The 15,537-nt window shown below is 44.1% G+C and overlaps 2 protein-coding genes across 3 annotated transcripts in view; one reads left to right on the top strand and one right to left on the bottom strand.

Annotated features, from left to right (window-relative positions):
• Window positions 1-1,055: 1,055 nt before the first annotated feature.
• On the top strand, window positions 1,056-14,094 carry rbm19 (RNA binding motif protein 19). 2 transcript variants are annotated; one of them, XM_062545775.1, is made up of 24 exons: window positions 1,056-1,192; window positions 1,534-1,716; window positions 1,826-1,948; window positions 2,056-2,094; window positions 2,235-2,502; window positions 2,756-3,033; window positions 3,360-3,419; window positions 3,577-3,655; window positions 3,771-3,842; window positions 4,078-4,281; window positions 4,725-4,855; window positions 5,005-5,129; window positions 5,972-6,068; window positions 6,682-6,792; window positions 9,148-9,348; window positions 9,557-9,644; window positions 10,347-10,522; window positions 10,698-10,758; window positions 10,938-11,017; window positions 11,341-11,396; window positions 12,074-12,190; window positions 12,844-12,949; window positions 13,148-13,271; window positions 13,405-14,094. In XM_062545775.1, the coding sequence occupies exons 1-24, from the start codon at window positions 1,157-1,159 to the stop codon at window positions 13,488-13,490; spliced, it is 2,901 nt and encodes a 966-aa protein (XP_062401759.1). In that variant the 5' UTR covers window positions 1,056-1,156; the 3' UTR covers window positions 13,491-14,094. The 2 variants fall into 2 exon arrangements, with proteins under 2 accessions (XP_062401759.1, XP_062401758.1); XM_062545774.1 differs by having other exon boundaries at window positions 2,235-2,505.
• Window positions 14,095-14,536: 442 nt separating this feature from the next.
• cntn4 (contactin 4) overlaps window positions 14,537-15,537 on the bottom strand; it is a 92,080-nt gene continuing 91,079 nt past the window's right edge. Inside the window, exon 22 of the mRNA XM_062545773.1 lies at window positions 14,537-15,537. This exon is cut by the window's right edge and continues 947 nt beyond it. The gene's annotated coding sequence lies outside the window, so the exon portion shown is untranslated.

Genomic DNA, 15,537 nt, shown 5'->3' with positions numbered 1-15,537 from the left:
GTCATAAGTGTCATAGACACACATTGAGACACCAATGTACAGGCACAGATGTCAGTTGACCTGTACAAAAGGAAGTATTCCAACATAGGCTTAACACCTTTTCCTTTGTTTTTTATTGTGATTTCAGACAAATACACAAATAGCCTACAGTTAACACTTAAGACAAAAAACTCCACAAACAAACAAAATAAAAATAAAATCATACGTTACACAGAAAAAGTCCACATACCGCTATTCAGAGCCAAGGTGCATTGTAAGTTGTTCCACATGAGAGATAAAACGTTGCCATACAACATCAAACTTCCTCATTGATCCATTTAGTGTGTATCTGATTTTTTCTACCTTCAGAAAAAACATGACATCACAGATCCATCTGCCAAAAGAAGGGGGCTTCCAATTTAAAAGAATGAGTCACCGGGCTAAAAGGGAGGAGTAGGCTATACAGTTTAGTTGTGACTTTTGTAACAGGAAGTCCTCTGATGGAATGCCAAAAAGTCCAATGAAAGGACAGGGGTCAACAGTTAAACCTGAAATTGCAGAGTATACTTCAAATGTTGAGGACCAAAGAGCTGTTAAAGTAGAACATGACCAAAATGTATGGTCTAACACCTTTCCCAACCTCATGAGGAGACATGAAAGACCAAAGATAGTAAGAATATTTTGAGACATCAATTGAACTTAAATGAACCTAGAAATGAAGATATATAAGAAAATGGCAGAATTCTCATGTTGATGTTAAATTGAGCTAAATTATATGTAGGCCTAGGCCTAGGTGAAATAAGCAGCTGTAGCCTACAAGAGATCCTCTCCTCCTCTCAGTAGGCTACTGAGGGACATGACAAAGATGCTTAAACCTGGGGATAGATAAAGAGGGCTCTTCACCAGATAATCTACTGTGAGTGCTGGTGGTAGTGTGTAAAAGTGTCACCCTCTGCCTGGTTGTGTGTGGAGAGCCCATGCCTCCTTTACACAAGGGACCGGCACCACTCAGTAGTAACTTTGAAATCCAGCGGAGGGCAGTATCGGAACACCTCTGAACAAACCCTTTCTGATGACGTCAAATCCAATATGGCGGCGATCTAGACCATCCATGCTTGTTTGTTGATCATACTATTTCACACATTATTAAGGAGTATCTACGTCTGTTTTCAGCAAAATGTCACGAATTATTGTGAAGAACCTCCCAAACGGGGTAAGTATCAAGAAACGCAGTCAAGAAAATACTTCAACATAGCAAATAACTTACTATACGTTCGTAAACGTGGCTATAAGTCATTAACCATACCTGTGTCTTGAGTTGACTACATCTTGCAGGTCAACTTTAGTTTTAATTCAAGATAATTTTAGATAAAGTATGAACCCCATAAACCTAAGACAGTCTCGTTAAATAAAGGCTGAAACTACTGACAGATGTCCTTCTCATTTAGCAAGTATTGACGTTAACTGTTATTGCTAGCTTTAGCCGATAGCTTCTAGGATAGCTTCGTTGTCATCTTGTGGACAAGATGTTTACCTTACAATGCTATCTCACAGATGAAGGATGAGCGGTTCCGTAACATGTTCGCTGACTTTGGAACATTGACGGACTGTGGGTTGAAGTATACTAAGGACGGAAAGTTTCGCAAGTTTGGTTTCGTGGGCTTCAAATCCGAGGAGGATGCTGAAAGGGCTCTGAAGCATTTCAACAAAAGTTTTGTTGACACGGCAAAAGTGACGGTAATGATCTTCTGTGAAAAATGATTAAGTATATGGTTGAAATACATTCACTGGAAACAGTGCGTTGTATTATGATTAATTGTTTATACATTTGTGTGTGGTTGAATAGGTTGAATTTTGCAAAGCTTTTGGAGATCCCGATAAAGACCGCCCTTGGAGTAAGCACACTCGCCAGCCTGCTGTAGAGAAGGCCAAGGCAGAGGCAAAACAGAAAGATGAGAAAGCAAAGAAGGTGTGTGTTACTCACACTGCTTCTCAAGTTCACACTAAAAAACATATTATTTTTTTCCAGAGAAACTGTCATTGCTGTCCATCTGACTTCTTTTTAAATGTTGACAGGAAAAGAAAAAGAAGGAGGTGACCACTGTTCTTGGAGATGTAAGTCAAGCGCTTTTCAAAAAAACAAAACAAAACAATTATGGCCGTTTCTTTCTGAAACTATACATTATTTATGTTTTGTTTTAAAACATATGCTTATGTCACATTTTGTGACCTTTTTGCCCTCTCTCTGTCTGCAGCTAGAGGAAGACCAAAGCTTCCAGGAGTTTCTATCATTACACCAGAACCGCGCTCAGGTGCCCACATGGGCCAACGATGCTATGGAGAAACCATCGGTCATTGGGAAAGCAAAGCAGGCTGGTAAAAAAGAGATCAAGAAGCCCAAGTCGGCAGCTACCGATGACTACCTAAACTTTGACTCCGACGAGTCTGATGACAATGACAATGAAGAAGAAGAAGAAGAGGAGGAGGAAGAGGAGAAAGATGAGGAGATGGAACCAGAAAAAAGTGGTTAGTCTGTTCCTCAATAATTACTGTTTCATGCCCTCGAGCGCTTAAAGGAGAATTCTGGCTTTTTAAAAAAAATAAATATTTACACATATCTCTGTTTCTCGAGGTCTGAGTCACCTTGGATGAAAGCGTATGCAAAACACATAAATGAATAAATAGATCATAATCAGGCAAAGCCATCTTCTCTTAACCTCCATCTTTTGCATGTATAGTAGGTGTAAATGTTTTATTTTTTTTTTTTTTCCCCCAGGTGCACCCAAGGAGGCCCTCAAGACAGGCTTATCTGACATGGACTACTTGCGCTCAAAGGTGGTGGCAAAATCTGAAGTGGATGAGGAAGCAGACGAAGATGACGATGACGATGAAGAAACAAAAGAGATGGCTGAGGATGATGAGGACGGGAGTGGTGATGAAGATGATGATGATGATGAGGAGGATGCTGAAGACAATGAGCATACTTCCGCTCGTCATGACAGTGCTTATGAGAGTGGGGAGATTGACAGTGACAAGAAGGATAAAAGATTTCAGGTTGGTGGCATTTAGTTCAGGCTTTGCTATGCAGGGGGCAGTATTTCATGGCGACTGGAAACAATGGGGTTTATTAGCCTGCTTTTTCTCTGAGACTCAGAGAAACTCACTTTGCGCACACAATGCACTTTGCATTGAGATTGCAGGTTAGATGTCTAAAACAGGGAAATTACATTGCTATATTCATCAGATGTAAGAAGCATTGGATATTGATGGATCTTTTTATTGCATCATCAGGGAATTATGAACTATGAAATATGCATTGTATGGTGGTAAGCATAATGAATCCCTGAGTGAGTCATTGAATCACTTTTATTCTCTTACAGATGCAGTCTACTACTGAGTTTACAGTTAAGCTTCGTGGAGTTCCATTCAATGTTAAAGAGGTAAGTTAGAAGTACAATTTGCATGAGTTTTTATGAGCTCCTTCTGTATTTTTAAATAGAAGCAGCCTAATTGGTTTATGTATACATTAATTCATGTATAGGTATAGGTTTTATATTATTTTTTGCATTTAAAATGTCTACTATTTGTCTGTGTTAGCAACAAATCCGTGAGTTCATGACCCCATTGAAGCCTGTGGCTATTCGCATTGGGAAGAACGAGGAGGGCCGGAACTCCGGTATGAGCTACCGTTCCACTGAACACTCACTTCCTACATAGTAAACTGGAGAGGAGTTTGAATCCTCTGGTTTTTGGTGTTTGTTTTTATGCTCATCCATACTATCCTGCTTTAGGTTACGTATATGTAGACCTGCGTTCCGAGGAGGAGATAGAACGAGCTCTCCGGATGAACAAGGACTACATGGGTAAGTGTCCCATCTGTCGGGCCTAGTCAGTGTCTAGAGTGAAATAGCTGAATGTAAAGGTGAACAGAGTTCAATTCTCTATATTGGGTTAACATTTCTGTGCTTATGTCTTGTAGTGTTTTAAGGTTTTTACTTATTTAAAGTGCTCCATACCTTGCATGGCCTCAACAAATATTGTGCCACAGTCTGCTAGAGTATGTTGGACTAAACCACTGTAATGAATTGTGGTCCACAGGGGGGCGCTATGTGGAGGTGTTTCGGGTGAAGAGCTGGGACAAGAGAGAGATGAAGAAGAATGCTTGGCAGGAGCGGAACTTTGAGAGAGAGCTGAAGGACGATGAGGAAGAGGAGGATGTGGCCGAATCGGGGCGGCTCTTTGTCAGGAACCTGCCCTACACCTGCACTGAGGAGGAACTGTCGGAGTTGTTCAGCAAACATGGTGTGGTTCTGACCCACACACACACACACACACACACACACATGCTTATACATGTATATATGATTGCATAGTTTGTTGCTAATTGTATCTAGTTTCTTGCTAATGAGGGATGCATTTCAAATGGACGCTGTGGTTAACCACCATAGTATGGCGCAACACAAACAATGATTTTCATTCAGTCCTTTGTTGTACCAACAACGTTGTTAAGGACATCACGACCACATGTTGAGGATAAATCCATGAACATCAAGATTGCAATAGAAGTTAGCTAGTGACTTAGAGACGAACCCTGAATGATTTCACTGTATTTAAACACAAGACCTTTGTGGTGCAGAAATTAATCCGTGTTTGAAGAGACAGTATCTACTGTATGGTGTTTTTTTTTATTTATTATTTTTTTTAAAGATATCTTGTTGACAAATGTTTTTTGTGCCTCTCCGCAGGTCCTATCTCTGAGGTGAATTTCCCCATTGACAGCCTCACTAAGAAGCCCAAGGGCTTTGCCTTTGTGTCCTACATGATCCCTGAGAACGCTGTGGTGGCGCTGGCCAAGCTCGACGGACACATCTTTCAGGTTAGTCAGTGGTGCTGCGACCGGTCCTTGTGGTTGTCCTTGTGAACTGGACATGGGCTGCTGGTGAAGAACGGCGTCTGTAGTGCTCGCCTGATGTTTGTTTCTGTTTTTATCTTCCCCTTCCCCCCCTCCTCGCGCTCCCTTATCAGGGCCGAATGCTCCACATCCTCCCCTCGCGACTGAAGAAGGAGAAGTCCGAGCAGGGCCCCAACGCTCCGGGCTCCTCGACCTACAAGCGGCAGAAGGATGCCAAGGACAAGGCGGCCAGTAGCAGGTGGGCCTCTCTCTCTGCTGGACCGACCCACTGCCTCCACGCTCCCTTCCTCTCTCTCTCTCTCTCTCTCTCTCTCTCTCTCTCTCTCTCTCTCTCTCTCTCTCTCCCCCCCCACAGCAGAGCTGCTGTCCTTGGCGCCGTCAGCAGACGATGAGTTACATTTGGCATTCCAGAAGAAAGTAGAACGTGTGCGCCGACCAGACGAGATCTGACCCCGAGGCGCTACCTCTAGGCGAATTGGCAAAAGACGTGCTTTGCAAACCTCTCATTGTTTCCTCTTTTTTTTCTTCCCCCCCCCTCGCTCTTGACAGATTCCCCTAATTGCTTGCACAAAAAAAAAAGCAGATGGAGAGTGTGTTTTATTTAAAGCCCGTCAGAAGTACTCCTCGGCATACTCGATGTCGGCCGTCGTCCAAACGGGCAATTCCGCGCTCGCTCTGCTGCAGCTGGCTGCGCTCACCTGCGCTGTTGTTTTTTGGAGAGCAAACAGAGTGGGTTTGTCCAGCTAATTTCCTCGTCTGGCCGCCTCATAACCCATCTTGGGGACGCCTCGCATGGATGAGGCCAGAGAGAGCAGACGCACACACACACAACAAAAAAAACGTATCTGGCCAAAGGAAGGAAGGCAAACACACACAAATAAATAAACAAGTAAACACACGGAGTGAATGAAAGTGGCTCTGCTGGAGCTCAAGATTGTGTCTGGTGATATCCCTCGCCCAGCTTGGTCCTAATCTCTCTCTCTCTTCTCTTTTCTCTTCTCTCTCTCTCTCTCTCTCTCTCTCTTGATCACTCTTTCTCTCTCTCTCTCTCGATCCTGGTTCCTCTCTTCCTGTGGCCAGCTCTCATAACTGGAACACGCTTTTCCTGGGCACCAGTGCCGTCGCAGATGCCATCGCAGAGAAGTACAACACCAGCAAGAGCCAAGTCCTGGATCATGTGAGGAACTGCGCCGTGCATACACTCTGATGACATCAGCACACACACACATGACACACACACACACACACACTCACTCTTCTCATTGAAACCACAGCTTGTTGGTGGAGGTTGTATATTGTTATTAGGATGTGACATTTCATATCATTCTGATGACACGCCATTAGTTGCTTATTTATTAAATAGTTTGTGATGAGGAACACTGACACTAAATGTGAAAAATAGAAGAAAAGCTCACTTGATATTTACTTTTTAATTGATATTTGACACTTGATTACACTTGATATTCACGCCTTCTAATTATCTCAGCTTTGATATTTTTGATTTGTGACTGATCTTTGTTGTACACAAAAAAAGCCTGAGATGTATTATATCAGACATGTTTGTGTTGAGTTTTTGGCTGCGACTACTTTTCTTCTCAGGTAATGATGTGTGTGTGTGTGTGTGTGTGTGTGTGTGTGTGTGTGTGTGTGTGTGTGTGTGTGTGTGTGTGTGTGTGTGTGTGTGTGTGTGTGTGTGTGTGTGTGTGTGTGTGTGTGTGTGTGTGTGTGTGTGTGTGTGTGTGTGTGTGTGTGTGTGTGTGTGTGTGTGTGTGTGTGTGTGACCTCCACAGGAGTCATCAGGTAGTCTTGCTGTAAGGATGGCCTTAGGCGAAACCCAGATTGTCCAGGAGACGCGGCAGTTCCTGTTGGACAACGGTGTCAGCCTGGACTCCTTCAGCCAGGTACGCGTGAGCAAAGGCAATGTTGATTCTTGCCTACTTTCTTTTATCACGGTGTATGATTTACAAACATATTGGTGGTCAACAGAAATATTCTTAAGGCCTAGTAGTATCTTTAAAGGAACACTATGCAACATGTTCACTTTAATATCACCTCTTTGAAGCCAATTTGATGCAGGGCTGTACGCTTAGCTTTTTCACTAGGAGCATAGGTGCTCCTAAATGAAAAAATTTAGGAGCACAGAAAAAAATTTAGGAGCACTATGAAATTTCCTTGAAAACCTTATTGCCTTAAGCAGGATACAGATCATTCACAGCAGTGGCAATCCTAGTCTCTGCTCAAACCCTGCACACACACAGAAAATGGGTTGTCTGGTTTCTATTTCATATTTTGAATTCAGAATTTGTATACATTTTGTTAACAATTCATAACATTAAAGGTTCTGCATAATTACTTATAGCTTAAAATTCAAAATAATTTGAATACTTCATATTGATTACACTAACACTTGTCTTTAATGATATTACAGGGGTGGTGTGTAGGTCTAATTGAGTGCCTGTCACTTTAAGCAGTACCGTAGCCTACGTGGACATAATTAGATTTCATTCGGTTTTAGGAAAATATAAACGCATAGTTCAAGGATAGCCTACATGTTTTCATTCAATAACATGAATGTTATATATTCAAAAATTCAAAATACTTACAACGAGAAAGACAAATAGTTCCGGTGTAATAGAAAAGATGAGTGTCCAGCAATGTGAACTTCTATGATTTAGGTAGCCACCGTAGCATGGCATTATGAGTTGTCCGTTCACTTTTTTCTTGGTCATCTTTAGTTGGCTGGGTGCTTAACTTACTCTACCATGACTTGTCTTGGAGTCTGGTAGCCTTTATATGTTATAGGCTATCCAATGAGTGACAACCAGTGCTGAAAATAAAACGTTACGGTATTCTCCTCCTGATAACGTTAGTGGAATGGATTTAATGTGAATGTAGCCATAAAAAGACGCAGAGTGGCTATATGATACAGCGCATATTTGCGATGAATATGTTCCGCCTTTTTAAAGCAGATGCAGCCTACACCGAACCGTGGTTATACATCATTTAGACAACTGAATCAGGATACCATCTTTGTTCATAGAAGTCTACCAGGCCTATGTCAAATGCAGGCTTGGGTGAAGCTGGGAGGAATTTAACGCACGGTTTCCACACCATGTTTAGCTATATCAACCGTGATAATAATAGCCTATTTGAAATGAACACGGTAATTGTTACAGTCAACATTATTTATCATTTATAGCATTTTTACCGTTTCACCGGTAATCGCATAGTCACCAACTAATTACGAACAGATTGAATAAAAAAGAAGACTGGATTTGGAGTGACATTTCTTGCGAGGTTGATGCTGAAAGCATGAGTGTCTAGCCAGGTGCGTAAGAGTTGTCAACTCTGAAATTAGATGCGCGAATATTGTACTATACTTTCATCCACTTGGTGTGGATTCATTTTAGGAGCAAAATGCGAATGAAAGGGTTGAAATCAGTACTCGCACGTGTGCGAGCATTTTAAATTTTATATTCGCACTAATATATATTTACGCGCAAATGCGACGACCTGCTCGCAGTGTACAGCCCTGTGATGGTAAACGTACTTGTAATAGGGGAATCATTCACCTAGCATAGCCATACAGTATAGCCGTAGCGAGTCGCTAATGAGAGAACCAGCAATGCAGACATCTCGTGAGAATCGTGAAACATTGCCTTGTCAGTAGTTGTAGCTCTTTGGAGATTTTTTTGTCTGTTGTTAGTCCTTTGCAACAAGCCACAAGAAGTAGGCTATTTACAACAGTAGTAAAATATAGTAGTAAAATATAAATATATCGGGACTCCCACCTTACACTGTTAGCATCATTGTATGTCCATTCAGTGATGATGCAAATAAATGCCCCCAACGCCACTAATTAACATAATTTTGCTCTCAATGAAAAGTTTGAAGTTGTTAACTGCCTTAAATAGACCCTAGGTTGTTTTTGTTTGAGATCCTACTGAAAGAGCTGCTGTTTGTTTCAATGTTGTTGGTAATGGTAACGGGAGATGTCAAACCCTACTGGGCTCTCCTCCTTAGGCTTATTTGTGTGTGTGTGTGTGTGTGTGTGTGTGTGTGTGTGTGTGTGTGTGTGTGTGTGTGTGTGTGTGTGTGTGTGTGTGTGTGTGTGTGTGTGTGTGTGTGTGTGTGTGTGTGTGTGTGTGTGTGTGTGTGTGTGTGTGTGTGTGTGTGTGTGTGTGTGTGTGTGTGTGTGTGTGTGTGTGTGTGTGTGTGTGTGTGTGTGTGTGTGTGCGCGCGTTCGCTCTCTGCAGGCGTCCGGCGCGCGCAGCAACTCTGTTATCCTTGTGAAGAACCTTCCATCGGGGGTGCAGGGGCTGGAGCTGGAGGCCCTGTTCTCTCCCTTCGGCTCCCTGGGAAGAGTCCTGCTGCCCCCCTCCGGCCTGACGGCTGTCATCGAGTTCCTGGAGCCCACCGAGGCCAAGCGGGCCTTTACCAGACTGGCCTACAGCAAGGTGTGTGTGTGTGTGTGTGTGAATTATACGGTGATGAAATCTTGCACCTCTACAATAACCATCTCCCACTACAACTCCCAGTTTGTTTTGTCGAGTTCCAGAGTCTAAAGGTGTTCCTGATGGAGTAACACTTCTCTCTCTCTCCTCTCTCTCTCTCTCTCTCTCTTTCTCTCTCTCTCTCTCTCTATCTGGCCGTGTCTCCCACTAGTTCCAGCATGTTCCGCTGTATCTGGAGTGGGCGCCCACATCCGTGTTCACAAGCCCGGCACCGGCCAGGACCAAGAAAGCGCCAGCGGGTACGCACGGATTCCTCCATGTGCCATTCACACGGTCACACCACTCTCCTTCTCTCACCTCACGCTGCCCTGGCATACTGGCACACTGGTGGCCGTTGGAACGGGGGGGGCAGGCAGGCAGTTGCCCCAAGGCAGTGTAGCTGTGGTGGATTTTTAATGGTGCCACCCTTAAAGATAGGAAATGAGCGAAATAAATAAATAAATAAGTAAATAGATAAATAAATTGTGTCGTTGCCGTGGGCACCAAGTCTGCCAGGACATGAAGGTCTGTTGGCCAGTTCCCCTGATCTGCCCTCTCTCTCTCTCTCTCTCTCTTTCTTTCTTTCTCTCTCTATTTCCCTCCTTTCCCCTCTCTCCTTTCCTCTCTCTCCTTGCCTCTCTCCATCTCTTTCCTTCTCTCTCCTTGCCTCCACCCCTCTCCCTCTATATCTCTCTCTCACCTTTCCTCATTCCCTTTCTTTCTCTCTTTTCTTACCCCTCCCTGCCTCTCTGTCTCTCTTTCCCTCACTACCACTCTCTCTCTCTCTCCCTCCCTCCCTCCCTCTCTCTCTCTCCCTCCATCTCTCCATGCCTCCTATCTCTGTTCCCTCCTGATTGGTAAGCTGTGTGCCAAGTGTCATCTGCTCGGCACTGGAGTGTCACTCCTCCATAGATGTGCCCTTCTTCCTCCCTCCTTTCATCTCTCTCTCCTCTCTTCCTCAGACGCTCAGTCCCCAGCCACCTCCTCGGTGCCAGCGCAGAGCGCTCCCAAGGAGTCAGGCAAGGAGGAGACGCAGGAGGAGGAGGAGGAGGAGGAAGAGGAAGAGGAGAGCCTCCCAGGTGCCACACTCTTCATCAAGAACTTGAACTTCAGCACGACGGAGGAGACCCTACGGCAGGTGTGTGTGTGTGTCTGTGTGTGTGTCTGTGTGTGTGTGTGTGTGTGTGTGTGTGTGTGAGTGTGTGTGTGTGGGGCCCGCTGCACAGCACGGCTGTCTGTCTTGCTTGGTTCTCATTACGAATTCTAGAACCGTCTTCTCCAACTGCTCTGTTTGCTCCTGTCCCCCTCCACAGACGTTCTCCAAAAGTGGAGAGGTGAAGAACTGCACTATCTCCAAGAAGAGAGATAAGAAGGGTGAGCTGTATTTCCCCTGCTCCTCTCTACCCTGCCCTCTTTCTTTAGCACTTCCTTTTGTAATCTGGGACAGGATCCTATCTTCGGTGCTGGGTTGAAGTGGGTTTTTTTTGTCTCCAGGACTTAAAAATTCTCCACTGTTTCAAGCAAAATGGCTTACCTGACTGCTCTCTTTGCAGGCAAATTGTTATCGATGGGCTACGGCTTTGTGGAGTTTCGTAAGCCGGAGGCTGCTCAGAAAGCCATGAGACAGCTGCAGGTGTGATATCTTTTCAGAACAGTGCTACAAAATGTCCCATGTTCTATTGGGAAGAGGTTGACAGCAACTATATTTAGAGGATATAACTAGTAGGCATATTGCTTGTGATGCCTATATGGACTTCACACCACACACATATATGCTTGCTTTCTATACATTGAAGCTAATATATTTTTAATCAGATTTCCACTGATATAGTAACAACATTTAACATGTGCATTATTCACATTGATTGAATGTTACACTCCGTCCATTTGAATAACTGCTCTTCCCTCTCTTCTCTGGTTTGTGTTTTTCTTGCTGTTTCTCCTCCTGCCCTTCAGAACTGTAAAGTGGACGAGCACCAGCTTGAACTGAAGGTGTCGGAGCGCGCCACCAAGTAAGCCCATTCACCCAGACAGCTTGCTGACCAAACACCCGGCGCAGTGACTGGCACTGCTGACTGCTGTGTTTGCGGGGTCACTGAAACATATTGTGGCTGTCCGTGCAGAGCCCGCCAGCTGAGGGGACTGACGCCTTCAGATGGTGGTCACACAAGTTGAACGTCAATGAGCCTAGACTCAGAACTTAAAAACTTTTAAAAGCTTAAAAACTGAATAAAAAGTAATCAACCTGCCAGTCAAACACATCTATTCAAAAGGCCGCAGCTGGTTACAAAGTGAGGTATTATTTAATAGAACAATGGCTTGATTGGCTTTGTAGATGGGGACTATTTTTATTCACTAGTAGGTGGCAGTAGAACTTTGAAGTAGTTGAGGCAGAGTTTTGACACGTGATAGTCATAAGAATGAATAATGAAGGCGATAATGATTTTGGCCTCTCAAACACATTTTAGCATTTTCCTTTGTTAAAGCCACTTTTAGCTAATATATGCTACAGTTCAACTGGTTCAGAGACCATAAACCCTCATTCAGTGTATGTCATAATTTTATTTTCTGTCAGAAATGTCATTTATAAAAATGTGAGTGTTTTATGGTACCATACTGGTTACTATACCGCTCTCACTCACCCTCTCTGTAACAGTGTGATTAAATGGAAGCTTTTTTTCTCCTTTAGACAAGGCGCTGTGAGCTCTCGGAAAAAGCAGACTGCCAAGAAGCAGACCACCTCGAAGATCCTCGTGCGCAACATCCCGTTCCAGGCCACAGTGAGGGAGCTGCGGGAGCTGTTCTGGTAAGGAGCTCCTTTATGGGGCAGCAGTGGTTAGCGCCGCCGCTCTGTAAGTGACCGAGCGGGTTTTATTTCCTGAACACGGTGCCTGTGGAAGCGACTTTAGATAAAAGCATCTGGTGTTTATACCCATTACTTTTACTGTTACTTTACTAGAGTGCCTTTACGGGTGTCCCGTTTCTGTCTTCAGTTTACAGATGGTTCAGCTTATCTGGCTCTGCTATGAGGCCTACTGAATGAGATCCTATGCTGTGCTTTGTCTTCAGCTTTGATGCCATGATGATGGACATCTCGTCCCCTTAGAATTACAAGGTTCTATCTACGTTCTGAATAGTTCCGAGATCTTGAGCTTCAAAGCTTTGGAATTCCATAGAGTTATACTGATAAGCAGAACAAACCTCTTTAGATATAGTATAATGTCCAAAAATGCATACAACTACAAGGAACACCTCACCTCACCTTCTTAAGGTGTCACAGAATGAGATTATTAGAAGTAATCATGAATAGTCAGTAACTCAATTTTGACAAAAATGTCAGATAGAACCTTATAATTTTACGGGGACAATCTGTCGCAGTGGCTCTGTCGGTGTGATGCAGGTGCATGCTGTGTACTGCTGATGGATAGGGCCTCTAATGTTTCTGTCTCTCTCTGCTAGCACCTTTGGAGAGTTGAAGACCGTCCGCCTGCCCAAAAAGGCCGCTGGCACTGGATCGCACCGTGGCTTCGGCTTTGTGGACTTCCTCACCAAACAGGACGCCAAAGTAAGCTCACCTGTCCAGCAGCCTCTGACTATCTATTCGCCCACCTGTCTGCCCTAGCTGGAGCATAGAGAAATGAATCGTTTTTTCCATTATCCCTCTGTTTCACACAAACACACACTCACTCTCTCTCTCTCTCTCTCTCTCTCTCTCTCCCCCTCTCTCTCTCACTTCTGTCCCCCCACTCTCTCTCTCTGGCAGAAAGCCTTCACGGCTCTGTGCCACAGCACCCATCTGTACGGCAGACGTCTGGTTCTGGAGTGGGCCGCCGAGTCCGAGGAGACCGTCGACGCCCTCCGCAGGAAGACGGCCCAGCATTTCCACGGTAACCAGCCACCAACCCCCCTCCCCCCCCTTCACCACCCACCGCACCCCCCACAATCCAATCTCTACTCACGGGTACTTATTCCGAGCTCCAGCTAAACCACCCGTGTGTTTTTGTGTTTTTTTCGCCTCAGACGCCCCTAAGAAGAGGAAGCAGTCGGAGGTGCTGGAGGGCATCATGGAGCAGATGGAGGCTGGGAACGAGGACGAAGACGAGTGAGAGTGGAACGAGAGAGACGGAGCTGCCCGGTGATGTGGAAACACCGGGCAGCTGGAACCTATGCCATCCCCATGGTGACCCAGTGATTTGGTCTGACCAGGTTTGGAGAGGTGGCCATTTTCTCTTCCATTCAGCCGAGTCCACCTGAGCCTTCACTTAAAACAACAGGGCAGAAACGTTGTTGGAGGGGCAAAGGACAAGGATGGCTTCTGGGCCTGGGCACCGGACACTCACTCTATCTGGTCTGCCTCACTGAAGCACCACGACCACCTTTGCTGAACTGTGCTTACAGGATGGGCCATGGACATGACCTGGATAATGAGAGACGGACAAAAAGGCTTGCTAGCTTTTCTCCGTTGGTCTGGTTGAACTTTGGACTTGATGTATGCCATTAAGTGTGTAGGATTCCCTACACACCGCTAATGTGCAGTATATTGTGGACGTTTGATATGGAAAGACAGCCCAGTGAGCACAGTTCATATTGTTTTTATGGCACAGCTTATTAAAGTATTGTACTGTATATTGTATAAACTACAGAAATGGTTGAGATCAGATCAGGTTTTTCTTGTGTTGATATCTCTGTGAATTAAATGTTTTGATGATATTCTAATGCTCTTTGGTCATGCTTCATATGGCTGCCTGACAGCGTCTTCAGAGTGAGTCTGTCATCAGTTTTGTCTGGTGAAGAGAGCTTGTGAGTTGGAAGGTTTTAGATCATTACACCTGTCACTCAAACATGGTGGAATTCTCGTTCTCATTTACTCCATCTAGTGGGAGGAGGTGTAACTGCAGTGGCAATCTGAGCATCATGGCCCCTGGTTTAGGGGATCAGAGATTCACATTTTATTTAAAAGATCTGATAGTTGGTGATGGTTGTATGTGTGTTAAGCGAAGGAAAGGAAGCCTTGTGCTTGAGGATATTTGTAGAGTCAACAGATTGAGGGTCAGTCTTTGTTATGTTGTTTTGGAATGGGGCTGTGAATGATTCCATATTTGGCATGGAAAAACATCATGAAATTAACAACTTGGCACACCATTTTAAATAAGTTAATAAACTTTATTCATCGACCCAGTATAAACAAGGAACAACATCAAAAAAGAGTTTAGATCTCTAGTGATACACATCGGCATGGAGAAGCGCTTCTGTATGAGAGAAAGAGAGAGAGAGAGACGGAGAGACTAAGACATTGATGATTTTTTTGCCCCAACGTGGACACATGTACACAAACTTCAAAAACACATCTGCACCTCTCATCTCTTGCATGGTCACAAGCCAGTCAGTCTACAAGCAAAAATGGAACGAACCCAAAGAAGACACACATGCAGAGCGACAGTTAAGCGCTTTTAATGAAACGGTTTCATGTAGTCAGGTAAAAACCAAGATCAGCTCTTTAGAAACGTTGTTTGTTTATTACTTTTTTTAATATATAAATGATCTGAAATATACAAAAAAGTATATTACACTTTTTTTTTTTTCATGGCGCGATTCTGAGACACTCAGTAATCTAGCCTAAACGTCCCTTTAAAGTACGACACACACTACTGGCGCTCAAACTAAACTTACACGCTACGTACTGTATCGGGCTTAAGCGTCGTCGTCAGCAGACGTCGGAGACGGAGGAAAAAACTGAACAAAACCAAAATTTAGCAGCAGAATATTTTCAAACGTAGGTGGACGACCCACTACAATGGATCAGGCCCTTACATTTTGTATTGCCCTTAAACCACGGTGAATGGCAATATCATGAGATGGACCTTAAAGTACTAACATACTTGCAAAGCAACGCATTAAGGTATGACCCACTTAAACTATACTTAAACCAATCACCCAGAACTACTGCAAAAAGTCCAGCTGCGCTAATAATGATATACAGTATACTCTTGAAAATAAATATGTGGTATAAGTTAAGGCTTTTTCTTCAGGACCTGAGGATTTTAAAAACAAATGATGAGGCACACACAAGGCAAAGAAGAGCTCTATACATACACGAATGCATGGATGACGTGACAGCCATATAATCTAGTCTTCAGTACATAACAGTACAAC

This window comes from Sardina pilchardus, chromosome 9 (assembly GCF_963854185.1).
Source record: "Sardina pilchardus chromosome 9, fSarPil1.1, whole genome shotgun sequence".
Classification (NCBI taxonomy): Eukaryota; Metazoa; Chordata; class Actinopteri; order Clupeiformes; family Clupeidae; genus Sardina; species Sardina pilchardus.
This window is presented reverse-complemented; position numbering and strand designations above follow the sequence as displayed.

Bases quoted from the DNA above. Each gene is read 5' to 3' on its own strand.
- rbm19 (XM_062545774.1), top strand. From the start codon at position 1,157: ATGTCACGAATTATTGTGAAGAACCTCCCAAACGGG. The intron at 1,193-1,533 runs GTAAGTATCAAG...GCTATCTCACAG, and splicing joins TGAAGAACCTCCCAAACGGG to ATGAAGGATGAGCGGTTCCG. The intron at 3,034-3,359 runs GTTGGTGGCATT...ATTCTCTTACAG, and splicing joins AGAAGGATAAAAGATTTCAG to ATGCAGTCTACTACTGAGTT.